General features: G+C 37.6%; 1 protein-coding gene across 1 annotated transcript in view; it reads right to left on the minus strand.

The window, feature by feature from the left end:
• Positions 1-27,776, minus strand: part of MINDY3 (MINDY lysine 48 deubiquitinase 3) — an 82,614-nt gene that overhangs the window by 18,325 nt on the left and 36,513 nt on the right. Inside the window, exons 9-11 of the mRNA XM_052650994.1 lie at positions 25,720-25,790; positions 20,525-20,605; positions 325-397 (exon numbers count right to left, since the gene is read on the minus strand). Coding sequence (XP_052506954.1) covers positions 325-397; positions 20,525-20,605; positions 25,720-25,790 — 225 coding nt within the window. The remainder of the gene's footprint in view (positions 1-324; positions 398-20,524; positions 20,606-25,719; positions 25,791-27,776) is intronic.

Below are 27,776 nucleotides of genomic sequence, written 5' to 3' on the forward strand. Positions count from 1 at the left end.
TGTATTGTTTATATGAAAGTTGCTAAGAAAGTTTAATTCAGAAGTAGTATTTTTCCCTGTTTAACACCATCAGAAGTCAAGATTCAAGTAACCATACTTAAGAACCATGTGAAACAAAACCCTTCTACCATGTGAGAATATGATGATCACTTTTTTTTTTTGGTTCTCACTTCCACTGTTTCTTATTTAAAACTTTCAACTAGTACACGATAGATTTCATTCAGTAATCCAACAACTCTTTAAAAATAAAACTCAGGAAAGGATCAATGTATTTTAAATACATAAAGATATAAAACAATATTAATAAAAAATAAAATCTTTTACCTTCTGGATCATAAGTTTGAAAAACTCTTCTGGCTTGTTCTGAGGGAGCCTCAGGGGCAACTAAAGCCATATCCTGAAAACATAAAAAAACATGCTATCAACAAGCTGCAATATCATGACATTAAAAACAAAATAAATACAAGGCTAGAGAAATGAAGACATTTGGAATCAAAATACTGTGTGTTATGTTAATATTTATATCATAGCTGTATGACTCTCTGGGCCTTAACTTTACCTCTGAAAAATGGCAATACCACTTCAACCACAGAGAACTGTTGTGAGAATGACATATAAAGTTTTATATAACTCTTGAAAAAGTCTAATATTGTATAAGTAATTACTATAAAACTGAATCTGTAAAAATTAATGACATTTTTTGTTGTATAGTAATAGCCAATGAAAAATAACAAAATATACTCTAGTTTTCAAATATCTAAAAATTAAATCCAGAGATATGATAACAATTACGTAAGAATTCATTTGAAATTTTTTACTTTAGGAAGCACATTATATCAATGACCTAGGGACAGATCAATAACAACTTCAGCATGTTCAGAATTTTAATTTTTATTAAAGGAAATATCCACACTTGATCTTAGCCAAAAGGCCGAGAAGCGATTAAAGGAAATATCCAAAAGGCAGGTTTTGTTTTTCCCTATAAAACTTACTCTCTATTATGATGACTTTCTTTGAAAGTATGCCACGTTACAACTTACCAAAAATAAGCACATAATTCAATGTTATCCTGGACTCTTCACAAAGCTTTACTCCACATATTTTAGCCATTATGAAATTCTACACTTAACCAACATGAAACTAGAATATAGGCTCTAACTGTTTTCCTCTATTCATATACCTGGTCCAAGCATCTGCCTATAATTGTGTTCACTCAGACAAACCTTATCAGACAGCAAGTTTCCCAAGCTTCCCTTTTTACTATCTTGATTCCTTTTTGAGGAGTAGATATAAAGGGGAACATATCTCAACATGAAAAATGCTATTTATGACAAACCCTCAGCCAACATAAAACTCAATGGTGAAAAGCTGAAAGCTTTCCCACTAAAATCTGAAACAAGACCAGGATGTCCACTCTCAGCTCTTCTAATCAACATAGTATTGAAAGTCCTAGCCACAGCAATCGAACAAGAAAAATAAAGGGATTCAAAATAAAAGGGCAGAAGTAAAATTGTCATTACATGCAGATGACATATATGTAGAAAACCCTAAAGATTTCATATGAAAACTTCTAGAACTGATAAATAACCAACAATATAGCAGGATACAAAATTAACATACAGAAATCTGTTGCAGTTCTTTACACTAACAATGAAATATCAAAAAGTACAAAAAAAATCCCTTTTAAAATCACATCAAAAGTAATAAAATACTTAGGAATAAACCTGGCCAAAGAAGTGAAAGACTCATATGGTGAGAACCATAAAACACTGATGAAGGAATCAGAAAATGATTTAAAGAGACAGAAAGACATCCCATGCTCCTGGGTTGAAAGAATTATTATTAAAATCTCTATACTACCCAAAGCAATCTACAGATTTAAAGCAATCTCTATCAAATTACCTATGACATTTTTTACAGGACTAGAATAAAGAATCCTAAAATGTATATGGAACCATTAAAGACCAGAACTGCCAAAGCAATCCTGAGCAAAAAGAACAAAGCTGGAGACATAATCCTCCCAGACTTCAGACACAGCTACAGTAATCAAAATAGCATGGTATTGGTACAAAAACAGACATACAGATCAATGGAACAGAATAGAGAGTCCAGAAATAAACCCACACACTTGATTTACAGCCACATATAAATCAGTGAACTTAGAATACTTACCTCAGTACCACACACAAACTCAAAATGGCTTAATGACTTACATATAAAGCATGACACCATAAAATTCCTAGAAGAGATCATAGGCAAAGCACTCTGACATAAATTGCAGCAATGTTTTTTTCAGTCAGTCTCCCAAGGCAATAGAAATGAAAGTAAAAATAAACAAATGGGACCTAATCAAACTCTTAAGCTTTTGCACAGCAAAGGAAACTATAAACAAAGTAAAAAGACATTCTGAAGAATGGGAGAAAATATTTGGAAATGATGCAATTGACAAGGGCTTAATTTCCAAAATATCCAAATACCTCATAAATTTAAATAAATAAATCAAAACTACAATGAGGTATCACCTCACAAAGGTCAGAATGGCCACTTCATTAAAAAGTCTACAAATAACAAATGCTAGAGAGGGTGCACAGAAAAGGGAACAGTTGTACACTGCTGGCGGGAATGTACATTGGTACAGCCGCTATGGAGAACAGTATGGGGAGTCTTTTAAAAGCTAAAAATAGAACTACCATATAATTCAGTAATCCCACTCCTGGGCAGATATCTGGAGAAAACCATGGTTCAAAAGGATAAATGCACCCCTGTGTTCACAGCAGCACTATCGGAACAGCTAAGACATGAAAGAAAGAAAGATGTGGTATACACACGCACAAATATTACTCAGCCATAAAAAAGAATAAAATCAAGCCATGTGCAGCAACACAGACTGACCTAGAGATTATCATAATAAGTGAAATACACCAGAAAGTCAAATACTGTATGATATCAATTATATGTGCAATCTAAAATATATAAAAATGAACTTATTTATAAAATGGAAACAGACTCACATAGAAAACAAACCTATGATTACCAAAGCAGGGAGGGGCTGAGGGAGGGATAAATTAGGAGCCTGGGATTAGTACATACAAATAACTATATATAAAATAGATAATCATCATGGTCTACTGTACAGCACAGGGAACCATATACAGTATCCTGTAACAAACCATAATGGAAGAGAATATGAAAAAAAGTATATATATTTGTATAACTGAATCACTTTGCTGTACAGCAGAAATACAACACTGTAAATCAACTATTCTTCAATTTTTTAAAAAGTGGGATATAAATGTTAAGTAGAATTTAAATTGCTATTTCTCCATGCAAACAAATTTTTAAGAAATACACTAAATAACTTTTGTCCTAATCATCTTGCCCTTATCTCAAAGATGAAGGAATAAACTCTTCAGGGTCAGTTAGAGTAGTTCTCACTTGACCATGTCTGAGCACCTTAACGGCATGTTCCATTCAATGGGGAGTAGGTATCAAATGGGTATGGGAGTCAAAACAAGGCAATATATACAAGCCCCTACACAGTTTTAATGTATTAAATGATAAAATAATTTAAAAAAACCTTGTTACTTTATAATGTAGATCTGGTAATGTACAGTTATTTCCCTTTTACCATCCCTTGATACCAACTTTTAGGGTCTCCTTTTCCTGTATTTTCAGTATCATTTTATAGATAATACACATGTCAAGGGCCATGCTTTCATCTGGTTGAACTTGCAATGCCTTTCTGATTTTATGATCCAGTCCTTTACTGCTGGATACTTGGATTGTGCGTAACATTTTACCATAACCACTGCTGTACCAAATAAACTGGAACATGTGATTTCATACGTGAACAGTCATATCTATAGGACATGAACAATGGTATCTGTAGGACAGAGTTCCAGAGCAGGATCACTGAGCCAAAGGAAAAAGGCACTGCAGTTTGGTACTACAGATACTACCCGATTCTTGGGTTAAATGTGTCCATTTAACCTAGTCTGAACAGTATTTCTTAAAATGCTTTCTCCTTTCTCTAATACACCCCCAGTAGAGCCTTAGCTCTACAATCACCTTTGTATCAAGGCTAGGATTGTAGTGTGGGTTCTCAGATTTAGGGAGCACTTAATAGCATTGAGACTATTGTTATTATTCCTTAGCTTCCTTTACCACTTCCAAACCTTTACTGCAAACGTTTTTATGTGTATTGCAGAATAAGCTTTCACCTCCTTAACTGTTTCTATCTCTCCTTTCTTTTTTCAATTGTCCACTTGAGAACACCTGTTGGAATTTGTGGAGGAGCAAAGTCACTGAAACGCTAGTGGAGGAAAAGGTATACAGCTGCAGATGAGCCCTTATGCAAAGGGGAGGGTTTGGAGGCACAAGACGAAGATAAAGTCATTCTTCCTACTCAACACCTGTTGCATTTCAACCTTTGTTTCTAGTAAGTGATCAGGCAGAGCTTGAAATGAGTTTTAACACATTACTTCAAAATTTCTAAATATTAATTAAAACTGTGATCTAAGTAGAAGGAATGGGCATAATGTTTTTCTTGGTTAAAAAACAAACAAAAAGAATCTTTTTGGGGGAAGAGGTGGCAGAGAATATAAATGAAGCATCTTTTAAATCTTCCTACAAAAGTGAAGTTTTGGGAAACTGCCACCGTTTATAAAGTCTGGGGAACAAGGAAGATTCCAGTTCTAGCCAGAGGAAAAGGTTGGCATCAAATTCTCTGACATTAAAGATTTCAGAAAATAAGGGAGTGTGAAAAGAATTTATTAACTACCTGATGCCTCATCTCTAAGTTTCAAGTGCTACAAATAAATAAATACTATGCTCATGTAAAAAAAAAAAAAAAGAAAGAAAGAAAATTAAAGTAGACTTAATAAAACATTCACTGCTTATCTCTTGCCTCCGGTTATAAACATATAAACAATTTAGGCTTTAGAAAATGTGTGCTTAATTCTTCTTTGGACAGGCATGGCCTAATATAGAAATATCAGATGAAGCCTGGGCAAAGTCCTGGTGTACTCTGGTTTAACAAGTGTTCATTTGGAGTAAAGGTTGGCAAATTTTTTCTGTGATGAGCCAGACAGTAAATATTTTAGGCTTCACAGGCCATAAGGTAGCAAGATAAGACAATGTGTAACAGCAAGATAATACAATACATAAACAAGAGCACCTGGTTGTGTTCCAATAAATATTTCACAAAATAGGTGTAGGGCTTGATTTAGCCTGTGAGCCATAGTTTACTGACCCATGATTTAGAGAATATATTATATTTTTCCCCCTCAATGCTCTAAGCTGTAGTAAACATGCCTTCTTTTGACATATCTGGGGACATAATGATGTCTTAATCACCTTAATAAATTTTACAAAGAAGGTACTTTGGCTCTCATGTGGAACAGAAAAGAGGGCAGGAAATTCTCTCTAGCCAGAATGGAATCATCAAAGGCAGAAACGTGAATGAGCACAGCACAAGGGAAACTGAAAGAGCTGAACAGGATGGAGAACTGAGAGAGACAGGGAGTGGTTAGGCAGGGGAATCAGCTCTGATGGAAGAATAAACGAAGTTTGGAGGAGATGGTTAAAAACCCAAGTGGAGCACGTGGCTGTCTTAACACTATGCCAATCCAGTGGTTGCCAGCTGTAGGCCTCTCACAGGCCAGCAGAAAAAGGCAATGAGGACTAAAGGAGATCAAAGCTGGAGAGTCTGCCAGGCAAAATATGGAAACAGGTGAAAGGAGATTATGGCAAAGATGTCAGAATAGAGTATTTCCAAAAAGGAATTTAGGGAATTTCTTGTTTGACGTTTAAAAGTTGAAACAAGTATCTCAAAACGCTATGAGCAGACAATGAAAAACCCTCGGAAGCAAACTACCAAAACAGAAATTCCTTTTTCCTCTTAAAGTACAACCCAGTGGCAGTGGTCATGTTCCACATAATAAAACCATCAACTATGACTGTCATTACTAGTGAAGCAAACTGTGTCTTGAACGATTAAGGGAGAAAAATCTTGTTTTGCTCCTTTGGTTTCAGTGATATACTAATAGCTAATCTGCCAAACTCCTTAGGAATTAATTGTTCTTAACTCATATCACTGATTTTAAGATGTGTTTATACTACAGGGGGGAAAAGAAAAACACAAAGCCCCCCTACCAAAACCACGAAAGATTACAATAAATTCTAAGGAAAACATTCCAAAAGTTTTCATCCATAAATTAATAACAGTCTTCTAAATTGATTGTTGGCTTGCTTATTTTGAGTGTTTACAGTGCTTTTTAGATTACTGTAGAAAAAGATCTCTCAGTTAAAGCTCATTTAAATTTATGTAATGTTTACATGTTTATAGATGAAATCAGGACAAGTTACAAAACCACCTTCTATTCCCATTAAAGTGCTTCATGCTGAACTCCAAACTTTTAACTTTCTAATTTGGTTTAAAATTACAAATTCCAACACTCATTTTTACCAATTTATTTAACTTCAACACTTCTAAACAAGGTTCCCTGTGTAAGACCTGGAGTAGGATGGCCTATGTAGTTATTTCAGTGATATGGTAATATTACATATATTTCATATCTGCGCAGCAAGTTTGAACAGCAAGTGTAGAATTTCATTAATTGAGAAAGGGTCCTTTTCAACCTTTTAGTGAGATATAACTGCCAAATTTTTTTCACTGCACATAAAGAAAATGATTTAATTAGAAAGGATAATTTAAAATAGAACTCTTCTGTAAAAACTGTATAAACGTGAAGAACAATATGACAAGGATCCTACCCTTAGATTTTCTATATCTAAGACAAATGTGGCAATAGTTTTTAGACTACATATTTAACATATTTTCCCCATATAACTACCTACATACCCATAATGTTTTGAATACCTGTCAAGCCTATTAGGTGAGATAAAGACATCACAATCTAACAGAAGAGAGAAAAATCTGTTCCTATATGTTCCATGAATATTATTAAAATTCTCTTAAAATTACTTTCTAAAATAAAATTCAAACACACATATCCCCCATCCTCAAAAAACTGCTGAGTTGTAAATAAATAGATTCCAATGATGTAATTCCAAATTATCTAAGGCAGCAAGGATAACCGTGAGCATTTTTTTTTTCTTCCCCAGTTGCAGTACTTAGGAGAAAATTTCAGTGTGTACTGCATCCAAAACTCTGTAAGGTCCTCCCACAAGAGAATCTAAACCTAAGAGTCAAATATTTTAATTAGCAATACTTTTAAATTCTGATTTATCATCAACATTAATTTTATTTTTAAAGTAGTTCTCTACATTAGTTAAATATCATCAGATGCTTTAATGACAGGAATATTATGGCAAATAACTTCTTAGCCAATTTACTGGTCAACAGAGACTGCTAAACAATATAGCTTTTAAAGTTATCTGGCTTCATCCAACTTTCCTTAACTGGCAAAGTACTATAAAAGAAAAGGGGGAAAAAAAAAAACAAAACCCTGAGGTGTAATGGGACTATCTAATATCCTAGAGTCATGAAATGAATATCTCTTTTTCGTGTAGCTCTGTCCACCATAAACCTTTTAAAATGTTGTAACATTACCTATGCTTCTAAAATACCTACGGAAACATAAGGAAGGCCCGTGTTCAGTGTGTTAGCTAGATGTAAGTATGTAGCTCATTACCAAAAAGGTCTTTAAAGCTTATTTATTATACCTTTCATCATTACCAAGAGCAATCTGCTGTCATGAGTAATCAAAGAACCCCTGAGAACCTTATCTATTTTCAGGAATGATCACGCACATATAAATTACATTCTAGCTTGCAGACAACATTTTATAGTGTTATGAGGAGTCCTTCCACACACACACACACACACACACACACACACACACACACACAAGCTAACTGGGATATAATTTCCCTTTAGACTTCAAGTAAAATTTTGCTTTAAAAATCACTTTATTATATGTTCCATATTGACTTTGCTCATGAACTACTTAAGGAAAATAATTTGGGAACTACTAAGAAATAAGATTTTAAATCAGTTATCAAATGCTCTCAAGTAGGGAATTCCCTGGTGCTCCAGTGGTTAAGAAACCGCCTTCCAATGAAGAGGACTCGGATTCAAGCCCTGGTCAGGGAACTAAGATCCCATATGCGGCGGAGCAACTACTGAGCGCCCACACACTGCAACAACGACAACAAAAGATCCTGCCTGCCACAACCAAGACCCAATGCAGCCCAATAAATAAATAATAATTTTTTTTAATGGTCTTTAAAGTAGGTAGTAAAGTGGCCTTTCTTCTCACTCTTCCATGATTGCTCGAATCTGCAGCAGTCCCAGCTACCCCACAACAGCTCACTGCTGTGTGCTGACCTGTGCTGTGTCAGAGGAGAAGTCAGAGTAGGAAATACACAAGCAAAACCCTTCAAGATTCTTTCTGCACAGAAACATAAACTCTAAATGTGTAAACAAAACCAGGCATTGGAAGGAAAGTCTTCGATATGATGCGCTGCAATCCTTATGATGATTATATTAACACTGGTTGGATTCTTTTTCTCCCCATCGTTATGACTGTACCACTCACTGCAGGGATCCCTCCAGCCTTCTCCACTGCTTTATGCCAAAGAATTCATTCCTCGGGCCTAAGGTGTCCTGCTCTCATGGACATCCAGAATAACTTCTGGTTTCTCTCGTTTACTCTGAAGAACTGAGCCAAGAAAAGCTCTTTGCCTCTTTAACTACCGTATGTCATGAAGAAAACCGCTAACACAAGCTGTTACTCTCTAGGCACAAGGATACCTACAAAATTCAAGAAAAATGATTATCTGGCTTTTTTTTTAATGGTAGATGTTCATATTATATCAAAAATCAACCTGACGGTCAAAAATTCCTCATTTCTAGGCTAAGACTCTTTATATCCTTTAAACAAACTGAAACTCTGAGACATTACCTGGCCCCACAGTAGCCCAGGGTGGTAGACAGTACAGTCGATGTCAATTCCTGTTCTTCCCTGTGAGAGTATAATCACTGCTTGTTGTCATGGGCTCTGCAGTACCTCTCTGTGGCAGAGATCTACTCCTGAGCCCCACTGACATCATGATTTGGTTAGGTGCCATTGTTGGCCAAAGAAACAGAAGCAGAAGTAACATCCTGCCAGCTCCTGGAAGAAGCTGTGAGGGCCACCTGTGGCTGTGCCAGGAGAACTGCGAAGTCCTCACGGCAGGAGGCAGGCACCTGTGGGACACGTGCAGCCACCCTGCAAATTAAGAGAAGCATAAGGGTGTGTGTCTGGGGAGACGGTTGGAGTGTGGCTCAGCACCGCAAAAAGAGGGGACACTGTCCACAGAGTTTAAACATAATAAAATGGACTTGGTCAAATTCCTCTTTATCATCGTCATATGCAGGAAGTTCTAGACGATTTCAGTGGCCAAATGCCTGCTCTGGCCTGAGGTGACTGTTCTCACGGCCCCCACCCCACCCTTCTTGGATACTGCTGTGTTAACTGTTCAAACTTTAGGATTAGTTGTGACTTCAGGAAGCTGGCAAAAGGAATTAAACCCTAACATTCTGGCTGAGGTTTTAGTTTATGTCACATGTATAATATCTGCTCGTCCTGTTCATCCTTGACCTGCTTCTTCCTCTTCTATTCCTCCATGCTACCCATCGACTTGAATTTTAACCATATAAGCTGCACAGAAGGAATCTCCATATACATATATACACTTCCTATGTTTCTTGTGAAAACAGAAGCCTAGAAAGATGACTGACACTATAGTCCACACAACACTACACTGGTTATTTAAACTTCGTAGTCCTGGAGTAGTGTAAGTGCAAAGTAAGGGACATCCCTGATCCTAGATCCTCCCACATCCTCCTTCCTTTTCTACTATTTTAAACAAGGTTTAAACGGTCAAAAATACTGACAGTACTCAACTTCTAATACTCTGTAAGTTTCATCACAGCTTCAGAGAGAAAGTTCTTAAGAAGGCTGTTCCACTTCCATGAACAGGCTTTACATTCATGACCTAGATGCTCATGCTTAGCCTCTCATATCAAGATAAGCATGCATAGCTTATCAAGATAAGCATAGTACAGTGAGATGTCAGAGGAGAAATGATTATGCCAGCTGGTGCTGTATCTAATCCCAATTTTTGCTTCCATCTTATCTCTTAGCACAGTGAATATAGTTCAGCCATCATGAACCAACTATTATTCTCCAAATACAGCACAGAGCTTCATATCCCACATCTCTTTCTGCTTACTCTTTTCCCAAGCCTAGAGCACATTCCTCATTTCGTCTAATATACAATATGTCCTTTAATTCCAATGCCATCTCCTCTGCACACACCTCTCCCCTCTTTCAGTCTCTAGTTCACCTTAGTCTAATAATTTGTTTTCCTAAGGGACAGAAGTATTTAAAAGCTCAGTGAACAGAATTCATGCTTTAGCCAGGAGGTATTATTTCTCACTGGTCCCAGACTCTAAAATGTAGATGAAACCAGTACTTATTTCACAGGGTTGCACAGAGGCATGAATGAGGAGTGCACATAAGATGCTGACCATATAGTTCCCATGGGGTTGCAAAGAGTCGACATGACTGAGCAACCTTCAATTTCACTTTCATCATACATTAAATATATGCTAAGGCCTTTTCTGCAACCCACTCTATTTGCCACAATTATTTTCATCAATTCTAGATGGACAGGTAGAGGTACAGACTTATCAATGCTGATTCTAAATGAAAACTCATAGACTTTACTCATAACAGAATGCCTTTAGGCATATATCATCAATACTGTATCTTGTATGGACAATTATCTGGGTTCTAACGTAACAAAAAGCTACAAGACACAAATTCAAATGGAAAGAGTTTACTAGTTTCAGTAAACTGCATAATACCACAGACATGACTGAGATAATAGAAGAAAATTCATAAAAAACAATACTAAAATATGACACAAAATTATGATTTATGGACTTAAACTACAAACAGTAATGATTATGATTTAAACTATAAACAGTAATATTTTATGATTTAAAGTACAAACAGTAATATTTTAGCTCTTAAATCCATTTTCTTTTCTGAGGCAAATAAGGCATGAAATTTAAACAAACGCACAAAACTCTAAAATTTATTTAGGATAAATGGATAGGATGAGTAAACCGTATTAATACATAGGAAAACCGTATTAAAAAGTGCCCAACTGTGAATCTAATTATATTCCAAGTCCTAAGACTTTTATCAGTAATGAAAGATAGATAGAAGTGAATTTTCTTTATGAGAAATAAAACCTATAAAGCATCATTTTGCTTCTTTTCCTTAAAATTGTGTTAATACACGTAGAGGAATATATTCACGATAAAGTAGAACTGTTCAACTTTTGAACGCCCTAAAAAAGGTTCTAACATGTAACTGCAGTAGTCCTGCTAATGTTACACCAAAGAGTAGGACACAAAAAGAGCATGCTCTGTATAAAGAATTCTATCTCAATTCCCAGTAACAGATACCACTGTAAGAAGAGTCAGCTCATGCAGGAACAAGTCAAGGTTTTGTTTCTCCTTTGCATTAAATTCAGTTTCTCCATATACTTTGCATTTAAACAGAGATGTGTTTTCATGTGTACTTATCTAAAAGGAAACCTGTTTTATCATAGGAAAGGTCAAAGGCAACACTCTGTACACAGTATACAAGGAGTCCTTTTATAACCATAAAAGAGAACAAAAAGGAATGTAAAACTCATCTTCCTGGCTTCAAAAGAAAGTTGGAAATGGATTATCAAGGAAATTAGTCACTGATCTTCTGAAGATGAAGCTAGATGTCACAGGTAGGTTCCAACTATTTTTATGTTCAATCAACAGTTTCCATTCCAAAGATTTAAATGCACAATGAAAACAAAAACACTTAATTTATTTGTCTATCCTTTTTAAACATAATTCTAATACTATTAAAGTATCATATTGTCAAATTTAGAGCATCATCTTGAATCCACATTGAAAATTAGCTCCATAATTAGTTCCAATTCAAGAAGAAAATATGAAAGTGAGCTAAATAATTTTAATCTGTGACCACCAAATGTAAAAAAGGAAGTTAATGAGCCAAAGGGAAAACTGATGATTAAAGAGAAGAAAAAGCAAGAAAGTTCCAGAAAAACATCTATTTCTGCTTTATTGACTATGCCAAAGCCTTTGACTGTGTGGATCACAATAAACTGTGGAAACTTCTGAAGGAGATGGGAATACCAGACCACCTGACCTGCCTCTTGAGAAACCTGTATGCAGGTCAGGAAGCAACAGTTAGAACTGGACATGGAACAACAGACTGGTTCCAAAAAGGTAAAGGAGTACGTCAAGGCTGTATACTGTCACCCTGCTTAGTTAACTTCCATGCAGAGTACATCATGAGAAACGCGGGGCTGGATGAAGTACAAGCTGGAATCAAGTCTGCCAGGAGAAATCTCAATAAGCCCAGATATGTAGATGACACCACCCTTATGACAGAAAGTGAACAACTAAAGAACTTTTCGATGAAAGTGAAAGAGGAGGGTGAAAAAGTTGGCTTAAAGCTCAACATTCAGAAAACGAAGATCATGGCATCCAGTCTCATCACTTCATGGCAAATAGATGGGGAAACAGTAGCTAACTTTATTTTGGGGGGCTCCAAAATCACTGCAGATGGTGACTGCAGCCATGAAATTAAAAGATGCTTACTCCTTGGAAGGAAAGTTATGACCAACCTAGACAGCATATTAAAAAGCAGAGACATTACTTTGTCAACAAAGGTCTGTCTAGTCAAGGTTATGGTTTTTCCAGTAGTCCATGTATGGATGTGAGAGTCCTAAAAATATACTGTTCATCTCAAAAAGAAAAAGAAGTTATTTCACTGAATAGAAACAATTTTCTTATCCATCCTCAAACCATGAAGACAGACTTTTAAATGATGATTTATGAATACTCGAAGTTTTTTAATTCACTCATCTGGAGAAAGAATCTGTGTATGTATGTGTGTGTATTTAAGTTGATCAGGCCAAGGAGTAAAAGTAAGTTCTATTTTTGTCTCTATATAGGATACTGCAAGCATTAACAATTATTTCTTGATTTCTTGATTTCAAGCTTAGGGATCTACTGAATTCTTATGATAAAAAACAATTTAGCATATTCAGCTCCATTTTCCCCCTTTATCAAGTATCAACATGGTTACATTACAAGGTGAAATAAATCTTCAGTGTATTCTGCTAATTTCTTTCTTCATCTGTTTAACAAAAATCTGTAAAGCATGAACACTGAACCTGGCACTGTTCTAGGTGCTAGAAACAGGAAGAGACAAAGTGGACAAGAATTCTGCCATCTTTGAGCTTACTAGTGAGATAATACCTAAAACAAGTAGGTAAAATATATGTTATGTGCCTAGTAACCAGAATATATTAAAAAACCTTACAATTCAATAAAAAGACAAACAGCCCAATTCAAAATCAGGCAAGGGACATGAATAGACAGTTCCTCAAAGAAGACATACAAATGGCCAAAGAGCACAAAAAAAGATGATCAACATCATCAGTCACTAGGAAAATGTAAATCAAGCCACAACCACCACTGTTCACCCACGAGGATGGCAATACTAATAATGGGACAGTAACAAGTGCTGGCAAAGATGTGGAGAACTGGGAACCCTTGTTTACTGCTGGTAGGAATGTAAAATGGTATAGTTGCTGGGAAGCAGCTTGGCATTTCTCCAAAAATTAAAACATAAAACTGCCATATGACCCAGCAATTCCAGTTCTAGATTGATACCAAATTCCCAAAAGAATTGAGAATAGGGACTCACACAGGTCCTTGTCTAGGAATGTTCACTACAGTACTATTCACAGTAACCACAGGAAGAAACGAACCACACATCCACTGACGAGTGGACACGTTGTGTTACATGCACACAGTGGAGTATCATTCTTTCAGAAAAGGGGCTGAAGCACTGAGACAGGCTGAAATAAGGATGAGCCTCAAGACACAAAAGGTGATACGCTGTATGATTCATTTACATGAAATATCCAGTATAGGTAAACTCATCGTGACTGAAAGCAAACTGGTGGTTGCTAGGATTCCAGGCAGGAAGGATAGGGAGTAACTGCTAAGTAGATTTGGGGTTTTACTTCAGGGTGATGAATATGTTTTAGTACTAGATACAGGTGATGGCTACACAATATTGTGAAAAGTGCCAAATGCTACAAAAGTGTTCATTAAAAATGGTTAATTTTGTTACATGAATTTTACCTCAATTAAAAAATATCTATTTTGAAAATAAGTGGGAGAGAGACTTAATGAAAAGGGAGGAGGGACTGAGATTTTTATAAAGGGTCCCAGGGAAGGCCTCACTAAGAGACTAACACTTGAATCCTGATCTGAAGTATAGAGTTCCATACCAAGGTCACAGGTGTGAGGCCTTGTACTAAGGCCACAGAGTCCCCCACCAAGGTCATCTCCCAGAACTGACTGAGCCCCATAGCAACCATTGCCATGAGTTCCCACATCCTTACCAGCCAGTTCCCTGACTCCGTATTAGGTAAAAATGTCCACTTGAGTCCTCACCCTATAGCACCCTAACCAATCACCTAATTAATGCCACCCTTTCAGCAAGAATTTTGTCTTGAGGCTATAGAAATTGACTACTAATCCACGAAAGGGGTTGGCTTTCTCTTGAACAGGCCCACAGGTCTAAGTCAGCTCTCCCTGATCTGCCAGGTGGTCAGCCCGCTGTGCTCACAGTGCCCCCATTATCTCAGCTCTTTGTTCTTAATAATAAAATCACTCCCTTCTGAAATGCTCTGTGTCTGGAGATTCTTTTCCAGCCTGCGCTCGGATTGCCATGCACGACATGAAGGTAGGGAGGAATCCTTGATACAGACGTCTGCTCAAGATCCTAAAGGCAAGAGCAGGGGTGGAGGGCTTGCTTCCCGTCGGGAGGTACAGGAAAAGCCACTGTGGCCAAGCAGGGCAGGAGGGGAGAGGAGCAAGAAACACGCTTACAGGGTGATGGGGAGTCTGATGAGCCGAGGAAGGGCCGAGGGGGGTCACTCTAAGGACACTGGCTTCTACTCTTAGTGAAAAGGGAGCCAGTGACATGAAGCGACTCCATGTAATGGGCTCATTCTATTGCTGAATTGAGAAGCTATTAGGCTCCATGAAGGGCCACAGCACGGTCGTCAGGAGGCTACTGCCATGACCTAGGGCAGGCATTCTCCAATCTGTCTTTCAGTTCTCTCAGGAAGTTTCCGGTTTCTCTTCTGTCCTTCAAATGTCCTTTCCTCACGGCTTCCAGTTTCATGGAGTTCATCACAAATTCTCTTATGGTTCTTGGTTTTTTGAAATTTTCTTTTGATGCCTTCATTGTCCTACACTGTCTCTAATCTTGTGAGCTCCTTTTCCCTATTTGTTCTGATTTCTGTTCTTCACATTAACATTTCTCAAATGTCTCATGATCCTTGGTGGTCTTTTAATATGTGAGAGACTAAAAAGCACTGTCTGTGTGGGCAGGCCTTGTAAACCTCACTGTGGAGTTATTTTGGCTGGGCCGTTTCACTGCTGTATCTTGACCTTGTCAATGTAGCCAAAGAAAAATAAATGGCCTTAATCATGAGTAGGTGCGTTCGACAAGCGCAAAGCTGTGGAGTTTTCTGAGGGTCTACGGTCTAATTAAAAACACACATCTCATTAGACTTCTCACTCCTCACCTATCTCAATCTATCACCAAGTTCTGTCAACTCAGGAATACATCTCTCAAATTTATATACAGTTGATCCTTGAACAATGCAGGGGTTGGGGACACGGACGCTCAGCACAGTCAAAAACTCACAGGAAACTTATAATTGGCCCTGTGTATTCACAGTTCCTCCGTATCTGTGGTTTTGTATCCACAGATTCAACCAACTGGAGATCCACCCAACCAGAAATTGTGTAGCATTTACTAATGAAAAAAAATCTATGTAAAATCAGTTCAAACCCATGTTGTTCAAAGGTCAGCTGTACCTCTATCCATGTCTACAGTTGTTACCTTGGATCAAACTACCCTTTGCTCACCAGGAAGACTACAGGGGTCTTGTTTATCTAATCCCTAGGCTACCCTTCAATGTCTGCTTTCTACAGTTAGCCAGAGTGATTTTTTTCAAAATGTACTTTTAGTCCTGTTCCCTTCCTTCCTATCTCTCCCTCAAACTACTCCCAACGCCGACTTTTAAACTCTCGTGGCTGCCCTTACTCTTAGAAGAGAGCCGCACAGGTTGTCTGCCTTTGCAGCTTCCTCCTGCCCCCACCTCCAAGTCTCAGGGCTCCCCTTCTTCTCTCAGCTGTTCGCACCACAGTCCTTTCTTCTGCAGTAATTTGCTTGCTCCAACTATTTCCCTTGTAGGAACTGCTTTTTTCCCTCTCCCTGCAGCTTAATTTTACTGATGCCTCAGGGCTCATTTTCAACATCAATTTCTCAAGGAGACATCCCTAATCTTCCTCTAATCCACCTTTAGAGACCTGTGCTTTGTCAGCACCCATCACAGCTTTAATTTTTTAAGTGTGACTCTTTGATTAATGCCTCCTCCATGAGAATGCACACATCCACAACAGGCGCCTCATCTATTTTTTCCTCACCACTGTATTCACAGCACCTTGCATAATGCCAGGCGCATAGTAAACAAACCCTGTAAATATGTAAGAAATGGGTACATACATAAATGAAGAGAACTGCAACTATAATCACTTCCAGTGTGTAAGTCACATGAGAAAGTCTATTGCTTTTCAAAGGCATTTTATTGTGTTGGCCAAAAAATTCATTTGGGTTTCCTGTAACAGCTTGTGGAAAAGCCTAACGAACTTTCTGGCCAACCCAACATAATGCCAAATTATAGACTGCCTTTAAAATCATGACCTTAAAACATGCTTTTTAAATATTTCATCATAATCAGTACAAAGAAGTCAGCATACACAAAATACTTTTCCTGACAAACACACAAGTTTTGTAGAAAAAGGTATCAATATTCACTTTAAGTTTTGGGGGAGGGAGAGAGAGGGGAAATTGTGTTATTTCAGGTCAGGAACATACGAGTGGGTAAACCTACCAAAAACAAATAAAAAATAATAACAAAAATAAATTCACTGCCAAAATCACTTACTCAAATATATAAATATCCAAGAAAGTGTGACCAAATAACAGATCTTATTGTAATGTAAAAACCAACAAAGTTTACAATATTATCTAAATGGCAAACGCTACATGAATAAAATTTTGAAAAATTTAAATTTGAACCCAGTAAATATTATCAAGTATTATTAATACTGGACTTCCCTGGTGGCTCAGATGGTAAATAATCTACCTATAATGCAGGAGACCTGGGTTCGTTCCACCCCTAGGTTGGGAAGATCCCCTGGAAGAGGGCATGGTAACCGACTCCAGTATTCTTGCCTGGAGAATCCCCATGGAGAGAGGAGCTGGCGGGCTGCAGTCCATGGGGTTGCAAGGAGTAGGACACGACAGAGACTGAGCACATTATTAATATCATTTACCATTTACATGTTCTTCCAGCTTTGTAACAGTTTATTTCAAAGGGAAAAATTCTTTACATGTTTAAAGATACCATGCGCAAGCAATCCAAATTCAATTGCTCTACAATTCACTGAAAAAGAAGTACCCATGCTTTTAAGAAGCTTCAGAGTGAGTCATGAAAAAACATTTTTAGAAGATATAAATGTCACTGGAACCTAAATGTGGAAAATTTGTGCAAAGGCTTTATTCATGAAACTAATGAATTCCCTATACGCTGATGGACAGGCAAGCCTGGAGTGCTGCAGTCCATGAGGTCGCAAAGAGTCGGACATGACTGAGCGACTAAACTACACAGAGGTTAAGTGTCAAAACAGTTAGCACACAATTTAAGAGTTCTAAAAGAGAGATAAGGTATTTGAAATATACAAATTTCATAATTTATAACAGCAGAAGAACCTAAAATCTTAACATAAACTTCTATAATCACTTTCAATTTACGTGCACTTTCCTATTAGGATTATTAGTAGTTTTGAGGATGAGTATAAATGAAGACAGATTTAAAAACCTTGACTGGACTTCCCTGGTGGTGCAGTGGTTAAGAATCCACCTGCCAATGCAGGGGACATGGGTTGAATCCCTGATCCAGGAAGATCCCACATGCTGTGGGGCAATTAAGCCCATGCGCCTCAACTATTGAGCCTGTGCTCCACAACAAGAGAAGCCACTGCAATGAGAAGCTGGCGTACCCCAACGAAGGGTGACCGTAACTCATCCCAACTAGAAAAAGCCAACATGCAGCAATGAAGACCCAATGCAGCCAAACACAAACAAACATTTAAAAGTCTTGACTGATTTCCACAGTGTCCACTGAGTGTGTTTTGAGGCCTACATGCAACTGGTGTTGCAAGGTCTCTGTTTTTTCTCTATGTATGTACCTCATGGCTCCAATTCAACTTTTCACTGCATGTGGCTGAGGTCTGTGGATAAGAAAATCAGTGAGAGTCCCTGCCCTACACAAGGCTCACTACTGACCAGGAATCAAGCGACAAAAGGCCTGAGAGGAACAAATGTGCATCTTGGGAACAACGAAGGGAACTTCACTGGGAACAATGAAGTAAACCAGGACAGGTAGGGGGCAGTGTGTATTTCACATAAGGTGTGTACTCCCACGACACTCTCGACATACCTATTATCAATGCTTGAAAACAGAATGTCTGCACTGTTACATAGCTCAACCGACACTGTTGCTTGTATTAATCTCCCATGAAATCTTTTCTGCTGTTTTGACAACAAAATCATTTCTTAAATATCACTCATAAAATTTAAGATTTAAAACAGTTTTATCTTCAAGGTCCTACTGTAGGGCCTTGGTCCTACAGGAAACTCTGTAGGTCCATAGGAAACTCTGCTCAATGCTATGAGGCAGCCTGGATGGGAGGGGAGTTTGAGGGAGAATGGATACATGTATATATATGGCTGAGTCCCTTTGCTGCACCCCTGAAACTATCACAACATTGTTCATCAGCTATATACTCCAATACAAAATAAAAAGTTAAAATTAAAAAACACATTTTATCTGTCTTTTATATTTCATAGAATTTAATAGTTTTCCTAATGCTAAAGAATAGGGCTGTGATAAAAATAATTAATAATTGGCTTGATAACACATTTCTGTATGTGAACTGGAACTGATTTCCTTTTCTGGAAATTTATAACACTTGACACTAAAATTAGTCAAATGATGAAATCTTCAGTCAGGGAATTAGGTGTTTAGTTTCTGCAGGTTACATTTGCTTTTAACTTCCTCCTCTCTACTTCAGGAGGGACATGAACAGCAAAAGCTGTCAGATGAAATACAACGAATCAGTAAGGTCTGTACTTTTCAACTGCATTTATAGCTTTCCCTGTAAGGAAAGGTTAAGCCTGTATCTGCCACTAAACCCACTTGCTGGATGTTTGCCAGCACAATAAAAGTAAATACAGTAATAAATAATGAAACAGACCCACTAAAACTCGCACTGCCACTTTAGTCTTTAGTACAATTTATATAGTTCATACTTCTTACAACAGACACAATAAAGAACAGTAACAAGTACAAGCTGAAAGAGCACGCTGAGTAATCAGCAAAGTGCAACAGGATTAAAAAGCATCAAAACCAGAATTATTTATTTTCTCCTTTTAGTCCAACATCTAGCATGTCTACACAGGCATACCAGAATAATGAAAAAGGCAATGATGATGATGATGACGATGACAGCTAAGATTTACTGGGCATTTAACATGTACTAGGTTCTGCTAAATGTTTTATATTTAAGCCTGACAACAACCTTAAGAACAAGATCCTATTACTAAACCCTATTTTAAAGACATGGGCGAAGAGGCTGAGCCATGTTAGGAAGTGGCAAGGCTGGGATGCTAGCAAAGGCTTCTGAATTCAAAGCTCTAAACCACTCAATTGTGGAAAGAGAAAGATTATAAAGCCTTTGATTTAGCAACAGTTTTCTGGGAGCAAACATTTTAAACATATTCAAATGTATTTAACCTAGTTCGATATTGTTATACTATATATACTAAAACTGTGGAAATATTCCATTCTAAAAGAGCAACTGACTTCTAAATCATTGAACTATTAATAAATTTCAAAATATTTTCCTAGATGTTGTAACTAAAACTATTTTATATCACGTAAATTCAATTTTTATCCTCTAGAAAACAGTAACTCAAAACATTTAATTTCAATTATTTTCATCATAACACAGTGATTTCTAAAAAAAATCAGAAGTCAAACTTGTATAGTTGGTAAAGATAAAGAAATTATAACTAAATCATGACAGACTTGACTGAAATGACTCCAAAACTAGAGCAGGACAGTCATGCAAGCAGTACGATCTTTAGTATCGCCTTTTTAGATTCTGAAACAATCCACTGAACTCTGTATAAAGATTCAAACTAAATATGGACGTAATATTACCTGTTTGTCTGACGTCAAACTTAACAACAACAACAAGAGATCTTGCAAAGCATACCTTGGCAAAAAATACGGTGAGGTGAGTTTCACTGCCAACAATCCAAATAGGGAATTTTGGAGATTTCAAGTAAGAGCCAACCTAGAACAAAGGTAGTAAAATAAGAAAATGAAAATTTTATATTACCTGTTAAGTATTTACCAGCAAATCCTTGAAGCATCACTAAAGTGCCTAATTCATATTTAAATGGAATAATGGATTATGCCAGAATGCCTTACCTATAAAGGTCAAATGCTAAATGTAAAAATGAGTGTTATAAAGACTGTCAGGGCAAAGCTTATACTGCATCTTTCCACCAGAATAAAAATCATACAGATTTAACACAGCAAAAAAGAAATTAGTGTAACCCGAAGAATCATTCTCATGTTTCACTGAAGATCCTAGATAAAATGGCCACTTCTAGAATTTCAGCTTGGTACTTCAAACTCTAAAACTATAAATCTGATGGTAATTACTTTATCAGGAAAATAATCATAAATTAACAAGTGAGTAGATACATGAATAAATAAGAGAAAAAGCCTTAAGAACATCTTGTCTTTAAAGAACCTAGAGCAATATAATAATCTCTCTAAAGCAAAATATATACTTCCATCTAGGAATATTAAAGAATCTTTCACTTGATTATGGCAGGAAGTAAACTCAAAGTTACACAATATTAATTCTAAAATATATTAAAAAGTTATACCTTATAGCCTGCCTTCAAGGTTACACACTTAACCTATAAAAACAACAGCACCGAAAATTTAAGGGTATCATTTTTGTGTGACAGAGAAAAAGCAAGCTTAAAATTCAACAGGTTAAAAACTGACTTGTGAAATCTGACCATGTTCACATCAGTCATTCACACTGTTAGATGGACAAGGACTCTTAAAAAACAAGTAACCTTACCAATAACATTTGCTGAGTTTTCTTTTCTCACAAAGACCTTCACCCACGCCCCAACCCCCACTGGAGCTGGGAAATCCCAAGTGGCTCCTTGCAACAGTCAGTCAGGGTCAACTATTCATCACTAGGCAGCCAAAAGCCTCGCTATGGTGTCCTGCTTTCAACCACCTTTGAAATTTATTGTGATCATTAGGAGGGCAGTGGGATAGTAAAACTATCTTTTGACCTGTGATGGGAGACATGAACTGGATGTGCTAATCCCAATGACCAACCAGGAGAGGAGGAAGTGTGATCTGAGGACAACAGAGAAGATAACAGCAAAAGGGCAAAGGAGAAGACAAAGCTTAGCAGAGATTCAGAATTGAGGGATTTTAGAGGTTTTCGGCCAAGTCCTTCCATTCTACATAAGGAAACCGGAAGATACACAGGATCAGTGCCTGGTCTGAATTCAACAGCTAACTAGTATAGAGTCAGAATTAAAACTCATGTTTTCTGACACATAATGTGGCAGCTCTCCATTACATCATGCTGCCTCTTGTGATGGAAAGTTTAGACATCGTTTCATTCCTCTTCTAGAAAAAGTGTGCATGTATCCGTGTGTAGGCTGTGTGTGTGTTTAGTTAAGGTAGAAGTAAAAAAATGAGGATAAAAGCATATACAGTGGGATCAAAGGGTAAATAAGTGCTGAACTCATGCAGTGTTTTGTAATAATAAAAATAAATAAATCGAAAGGCCATAAATAGTGCACCCACTTTGGAAAACAGTTTGCCAGTTCCTCCAAAACTTATGTAGAAAGCACATGATCAAGTAATTTCATTCCTGGGTACACACCCAAGAGAAATAGAACCATGTCCACAAAACACTAATGTTCACAGTAGTCTTATACATTATCATGTTAGTATTATATATTAATGTTTATAGCAGCATTATTCATAAGAGTCAAAAATCAGAAACAATTTAAACGTCCATCAACTACTAAAGAGAAAAACGAAATTGATATAAATTGATAAATCATACAAAAGAATATTATTTGGTCGTAAAAAAGAAGTACTAATACACAGGAATGAACAATGGAAACATTATGCTAAGTGAAAGAAGAAGCCAGACACGAAAGGCCACATACTGTACGATTCCATTTAGATGAACTATCCAGAAGAGGCAAAGCTTCAGACACAAAAAGGCACCAGGGGCTGGCGAGGAATGAGGAAGTGACAGCTAAAGGGTGTAGAGGATCTTCTTGAAGTGAGGAAATGTATTGAAATTAGATAGTGGTCATGATGGCAGAGGCTTGTGAATACACAAAAAACCCCACTGAATTATATACTTTAAAATGGTGAATTTTACGGCATTGGAGTTCTATATATTTTTTTTTAAAGTGCACACCCCAAAGCATTCAGAGTCAACCTTTCATCTCAGTACAGTCTGATAGACACATGCACACATGGAGATAGGGATAGGGAGAGAGAAAGAGAGCCAGAGAGCCCATGAGAGAGACTGTTTCCTTTGTCTTAATGAATGCATATGATAAATGTAATATGAAATTGATCATTTTAACTCTAAAGGGCAATTTGCTACACTATCAAAGAAAAGGAAAATGTTCAGACTCACAAAATCCATTAACAACACAATTATTTCCTTACTGCTGTTTCTCTAAATGTTTGATAAAAAGTATAGAATTCCAAGTATATATATATTTTCAGAAGGACAGCTATAATTATATACAGATGAGCACCACAGTGTAAGAGTTTTATCTTTCTTCCTTTTTAAATACTTGTCTTCACTTAGTTTCGAGGTCCTCACTAGGGGCTGGTCAGCTTCCTTTAAAAAAGGCAGCTGATAAAGTCCAAACCTCCCTGATACGTCTCCCACCCTCCAGGCCACCATGCATGGCCCTAATCGCCCTGGAGCCCGGTACCAGACAACAAGGGACAACTCCCAAGCCCAGAGCCCACTGAATCTATTCAAACCAGCCAGCCCACAGCGGGGCCAGGCATGGGTTGCACAGCCCCCTAGCCAACTCCACCCCAGTTCCCATAGGAAGCTGCCCCTCAGGGTTGCAGCCTACTGGTGCCTTGTCCACAGGTCTCCTTCTCTTCCTGTCTTGGAGCTTTCTCTTGTTTAGATCTGTAAATAACAAAAGCGTTCTGCCTTTCATCTATCTGAGCATCTGTGTGCTGTATCCTACCATAAGAAATATCTTTTAAACCCTAGAAAACACCACAATTACTGCTACAACACTAGACGGGTAATACTAGGGTAGTACTAAGGCAGTAATACTGGGGTAACAGGAGAATATACAGCAGCTAATGACTTCCCACTATGATCGTAGGCAGAAAACAAACATTACTCTGTTCTACCTAACAGTTAAAGAAAAGCAAATGCACGTATTTAGAAGAGCTCACCATTCTGGTGAAACTGTCTGCTCATTCATTCAACAAATGTCTACTGAGCATCTAATATGTACCCAGAAAGACAATGTGACTGCTTTCATAGAGTTAATATTCCATTAAGGACAACAGAAAAATTCAAGATTAAAAAAAAAAAAAGATAACTAAGCCAACAAAAAAAGGTCATTACAAAGTGATTATTCCTACAAAATAATGTGAAAAAGAGTCAGTGGGAAATGGTCCAGGAAAAGGCCTTTGAGGTACCTTCTGAGTTAGGGCTTGAAGGAGAGAGGAGTGATCCATTCAGCTGCAGTATTCCAGGCAGAAATGAAAGAAGTGTAAAGATTCATCATGTACGGGCTTGTTGTCTGTTGTTTAGTAGCTAAGTCATGACTGACTCTTTGCGATCCCATGGACTGTAGCCCACCTAGGTCCCTCTGTCCATGGGATTTCCCGGCAAGAAAACTGGAGTGGGTTGCCATTTCCTTCTCCAGGGGATCTTCCCAACCCAGGGAAGTAAGGGCTTGGCATATATGAAGAACTGACAGGAGACAGTGTGGCTGGAGGACAGAGAATCCAGACCATCGGGGCCTTAAGGCCACAGGGTGAAGATTTCAGAACATTATCACCTTCACTCTCTATCTTCCTGCAAAACACACTCCAGGCACTTTTTAGAAAACAGCTTCACTGAAATATCTTTGACATACAAAAACTAAATATATTTAAGGTAGACAACTTGATGTTTTGATACATGTATATACTATAAAAAGATCACCACAATCAAGCTAATTAACACCCATTAACTCTATCTAGTCACCATTTTTTTATGTGCATACACAGTCACACTTTTAGGAATAGGAATGGTTGTTTGTGGGTGTGTTGGGGAGGAGACACAGCTTTATTCCCTGGTCGCTAGACTGCCTCAGAATAGCTTTAGCTTGTGTAATTAAAGTCACTAAAAATGTAAGAGTCACTACTGTTTGACAGCACAATTACTATTAATGAGTAAAGGCAGGATGAAATCATCTGATCATCATGTCCATACCATCCCTGTGCAAGTGTCGTCACGAAAGACGAATGTTGTCTGGTAAAAAAGCAAGGAAACAGAGGAAGGGAGGGAAGGAGGGGAGGGAGGATGAGCAAGGGGAGGCAGGCAGGCGGGCAAGGACTGTTACTGTTACTAAAAATAATCACCACCATTCGAACCACTGCTATGAAACCACCATTCTAAACTGGAAAAGAAGAGGAGATCTACTTCTTTTTCCAAAATCAGAACATTTTATTAAATGCAAATCATTAATGATTTAAACTTCATTTAAAAGTATTTGGAATATCCATAGTAATTTCAGATTATGCAGGAAAAGTGATGAGATACATATCAAAAAATGAGAGCTTCATGGCAGCTCCTAATCCTAGCACATGTGGTAAGAGTTTAATGCTGTGAAATGCTTAGGTCTTTCTTCTTTCAGTGTGAAATCATTTTTCAGATGAAATAGACAAAAGTTGGAATTTCAGGCATTTAACAAATTGTTTTACTACGCCTGACAAAATATTTATTACCAGTTGTTTCAGTGAACCATACTGTTAGTATGGAAGATCAAATAGGATATTCTCTCCCCTCAGTTTATAAAAAACTTTATTTATATTCAATAATGGATATCTGTTTTCATAAATTATTTCAAAGTGGGTTCTGCCTCTGACCCTCAAAAGGAATGAGCCTAAAAAAATAGGACACTCAGCATGATTGGCCAGCTTAACTCTCTCCTTGATAAGCCTGTCAGTTCAGAAAGGGTGATGAAAAAGGAATTGAGAGTATGCACTATCAGCAGTAAAGTAAAACATGCTGTCACAGGAGAAAAATGCTCTCTGTAACAGGGGACAAGAGAATAAAAATCATTCAAAGTACCTTAAAAATCAACTTACCTTACAGTATCTTAAAGCTTCCATGAGGGTTAAGAATCCGACAGCAGCTTGTTCATGTATACCAAGAAGTTCTGCAACAAAAAAGTCAGCAATGCATTAGCATACAGATCTGAAAAGCACTTCAATATAAATACATATGTACACATACATATATATATTCTACACCAAAACGTTTACTTTCACCCAAAATTTTACTTTAAAAGTCTAGCATATAGTTACTGTTAAGAGATCACATCAAGTCATCATGATAGTCCTGTTCATTACAAAATACCATTAGATTAGGTAACAGAGCCTTTATATGTACATTAAATGCATTTATAAAACTTTATATTCAATGTTAACTTTTGATAGACATTTGATATCATCCCTTTCTCCTCTAAATAAACACAAGCAGCAGCTTAAGACTGGGGAAATGATGAAGAACAGAACACAGTACCTGGTTTACAAAGCCTAGTGTTAGTCACTCAGTCGTGTCTGACTTTTTGCAACCTGATGGGCTGTAGTCCACCAGGCTCCTCTGTCCATGGGATTCTCCAGGCAAGAATACTGGAGTGGGTAGCCATTCGCTTCTCCAGGGGATCTTCCAAGCCAGGGATCGAACCCAGGTCTCCTGCATTGCAGGCAGATTCTTTACCCACTGAGCTACAAGGGAAAGCCTTAAAAAGGCTAAGAGCTTACCAAAGGAGACAGATGAGAAAACCTGTGCTCTTTATTTAGATGAACACACACACCTTACAGTGGTGTTAAGGGCATCTGTTTACTGTGTTAGGGTAGGTGCATGCAAGTGTTAACATCTGAGTTGAATCCTGAAGCGTACGTAGGAATTTTCCAGGCCAAGAAGAGGATAAGAAGAAAATTTAAAGAGAAAAAATGGCAAAGAAGTATGAAAAATCAATGTATTCAAGGGGTGAAAAATCTGTCAAAGCTTCCTTAAAGGTTTCTAGCCTGGGGAACCTGATAAATGGTGACTGACTGAGAGAGAGAATAAAGAATTAGGTTCTAAAGTGGTATGAAGAGAGAGCATGAGCTTAATTTTAGACAAGTAGAATTGAGTGACCTTGAGGACTTCTAGAGAGAGATGGGTACATTACTAGAATTAAGTTTCAGGAACACAGAAAAAGAGGTCAGAACTGGATGCAAAGCTTTAGGGAATCACCAACATGATCATGGAAATGGATAAGAAAGAGCAAAAAAAGCAAAGAAAATGAAAAGACACACTATTCCACATCAGAAATGTAACTGTAATGGTAATAAAGTCTTTTCATAGACTACAGCTTTCAGCTAACGTACGTTAATTATCAGGATAATAGTAATTTGGGTAACAGTAATTTGTAATTTTTTTTTTGCATTTCTTTTCCATGGGGATGGTCTTGATCCCTGTCTCCTGTACAATGTCACGAACCTCATTCCATAGTTCATCAGGCACTCTATCTATCAGATCTAGGCCCTTAAATCTATTTCTCACTTCCACTGTATAATCATAAGGGATTTGATTTAGGTCATGCCTGAATGGTCTAGCGGTTTTGGCATCCGGTCCCATCACTTCATGGGAAATAGATGGGGAAACAGTGGAAAGAGTGTCAGACTTTATTTTGGGGGGCTCCAAAATCACTGCAGATGGTGACTGCAGCCATGAAATTATAAGACACTTATTCATTGGAAGAAAAGTTATGACCAACCTAGATAGCATATTCAAAAGCAGAGACATTACTTTGCCGACTAAGGTCCGTCTAGTCAAGGCTATGGTTTTCCCAGTGGTCATGTATGGATGTGAGAGTTGGACTGTGAAGAAGGCTGAGCACCGAAGAATTGATGCTTTTGAACTGTGGTGTTGGAGAAGACTCTTGAGAGTCCCTTGGACTGCGAGGAGATCCAACCAGTCCATTCTGAAGGAGATCAGCCCTGGGATTTCTCTGGAAGGAATGATGCTAAAGCTGAAACTCCAGTACTTTTGGCCACCTCATTCGAAGAGTTGACTCATTGGAAAGGACTTTGATGCTGGGAGGGATTGGGGGCAGGAGGAGAAGGGGATGACAGAGGATGAGATGGCTGGATGG

Source organism: Budorcas taxicolor, chromosome 13, assembly GCF_023091745.1.
Source record: "Budorcas taxicolor isolate Tak-1 chromosome 13, Takin1.1, whole genome shotgun sequence".
NCBI lineage: Eukaryota > Metazoa > Chordata > Mammalia > Artiodactyla > Bovidae > Budorcas > Budorcas taxicolor.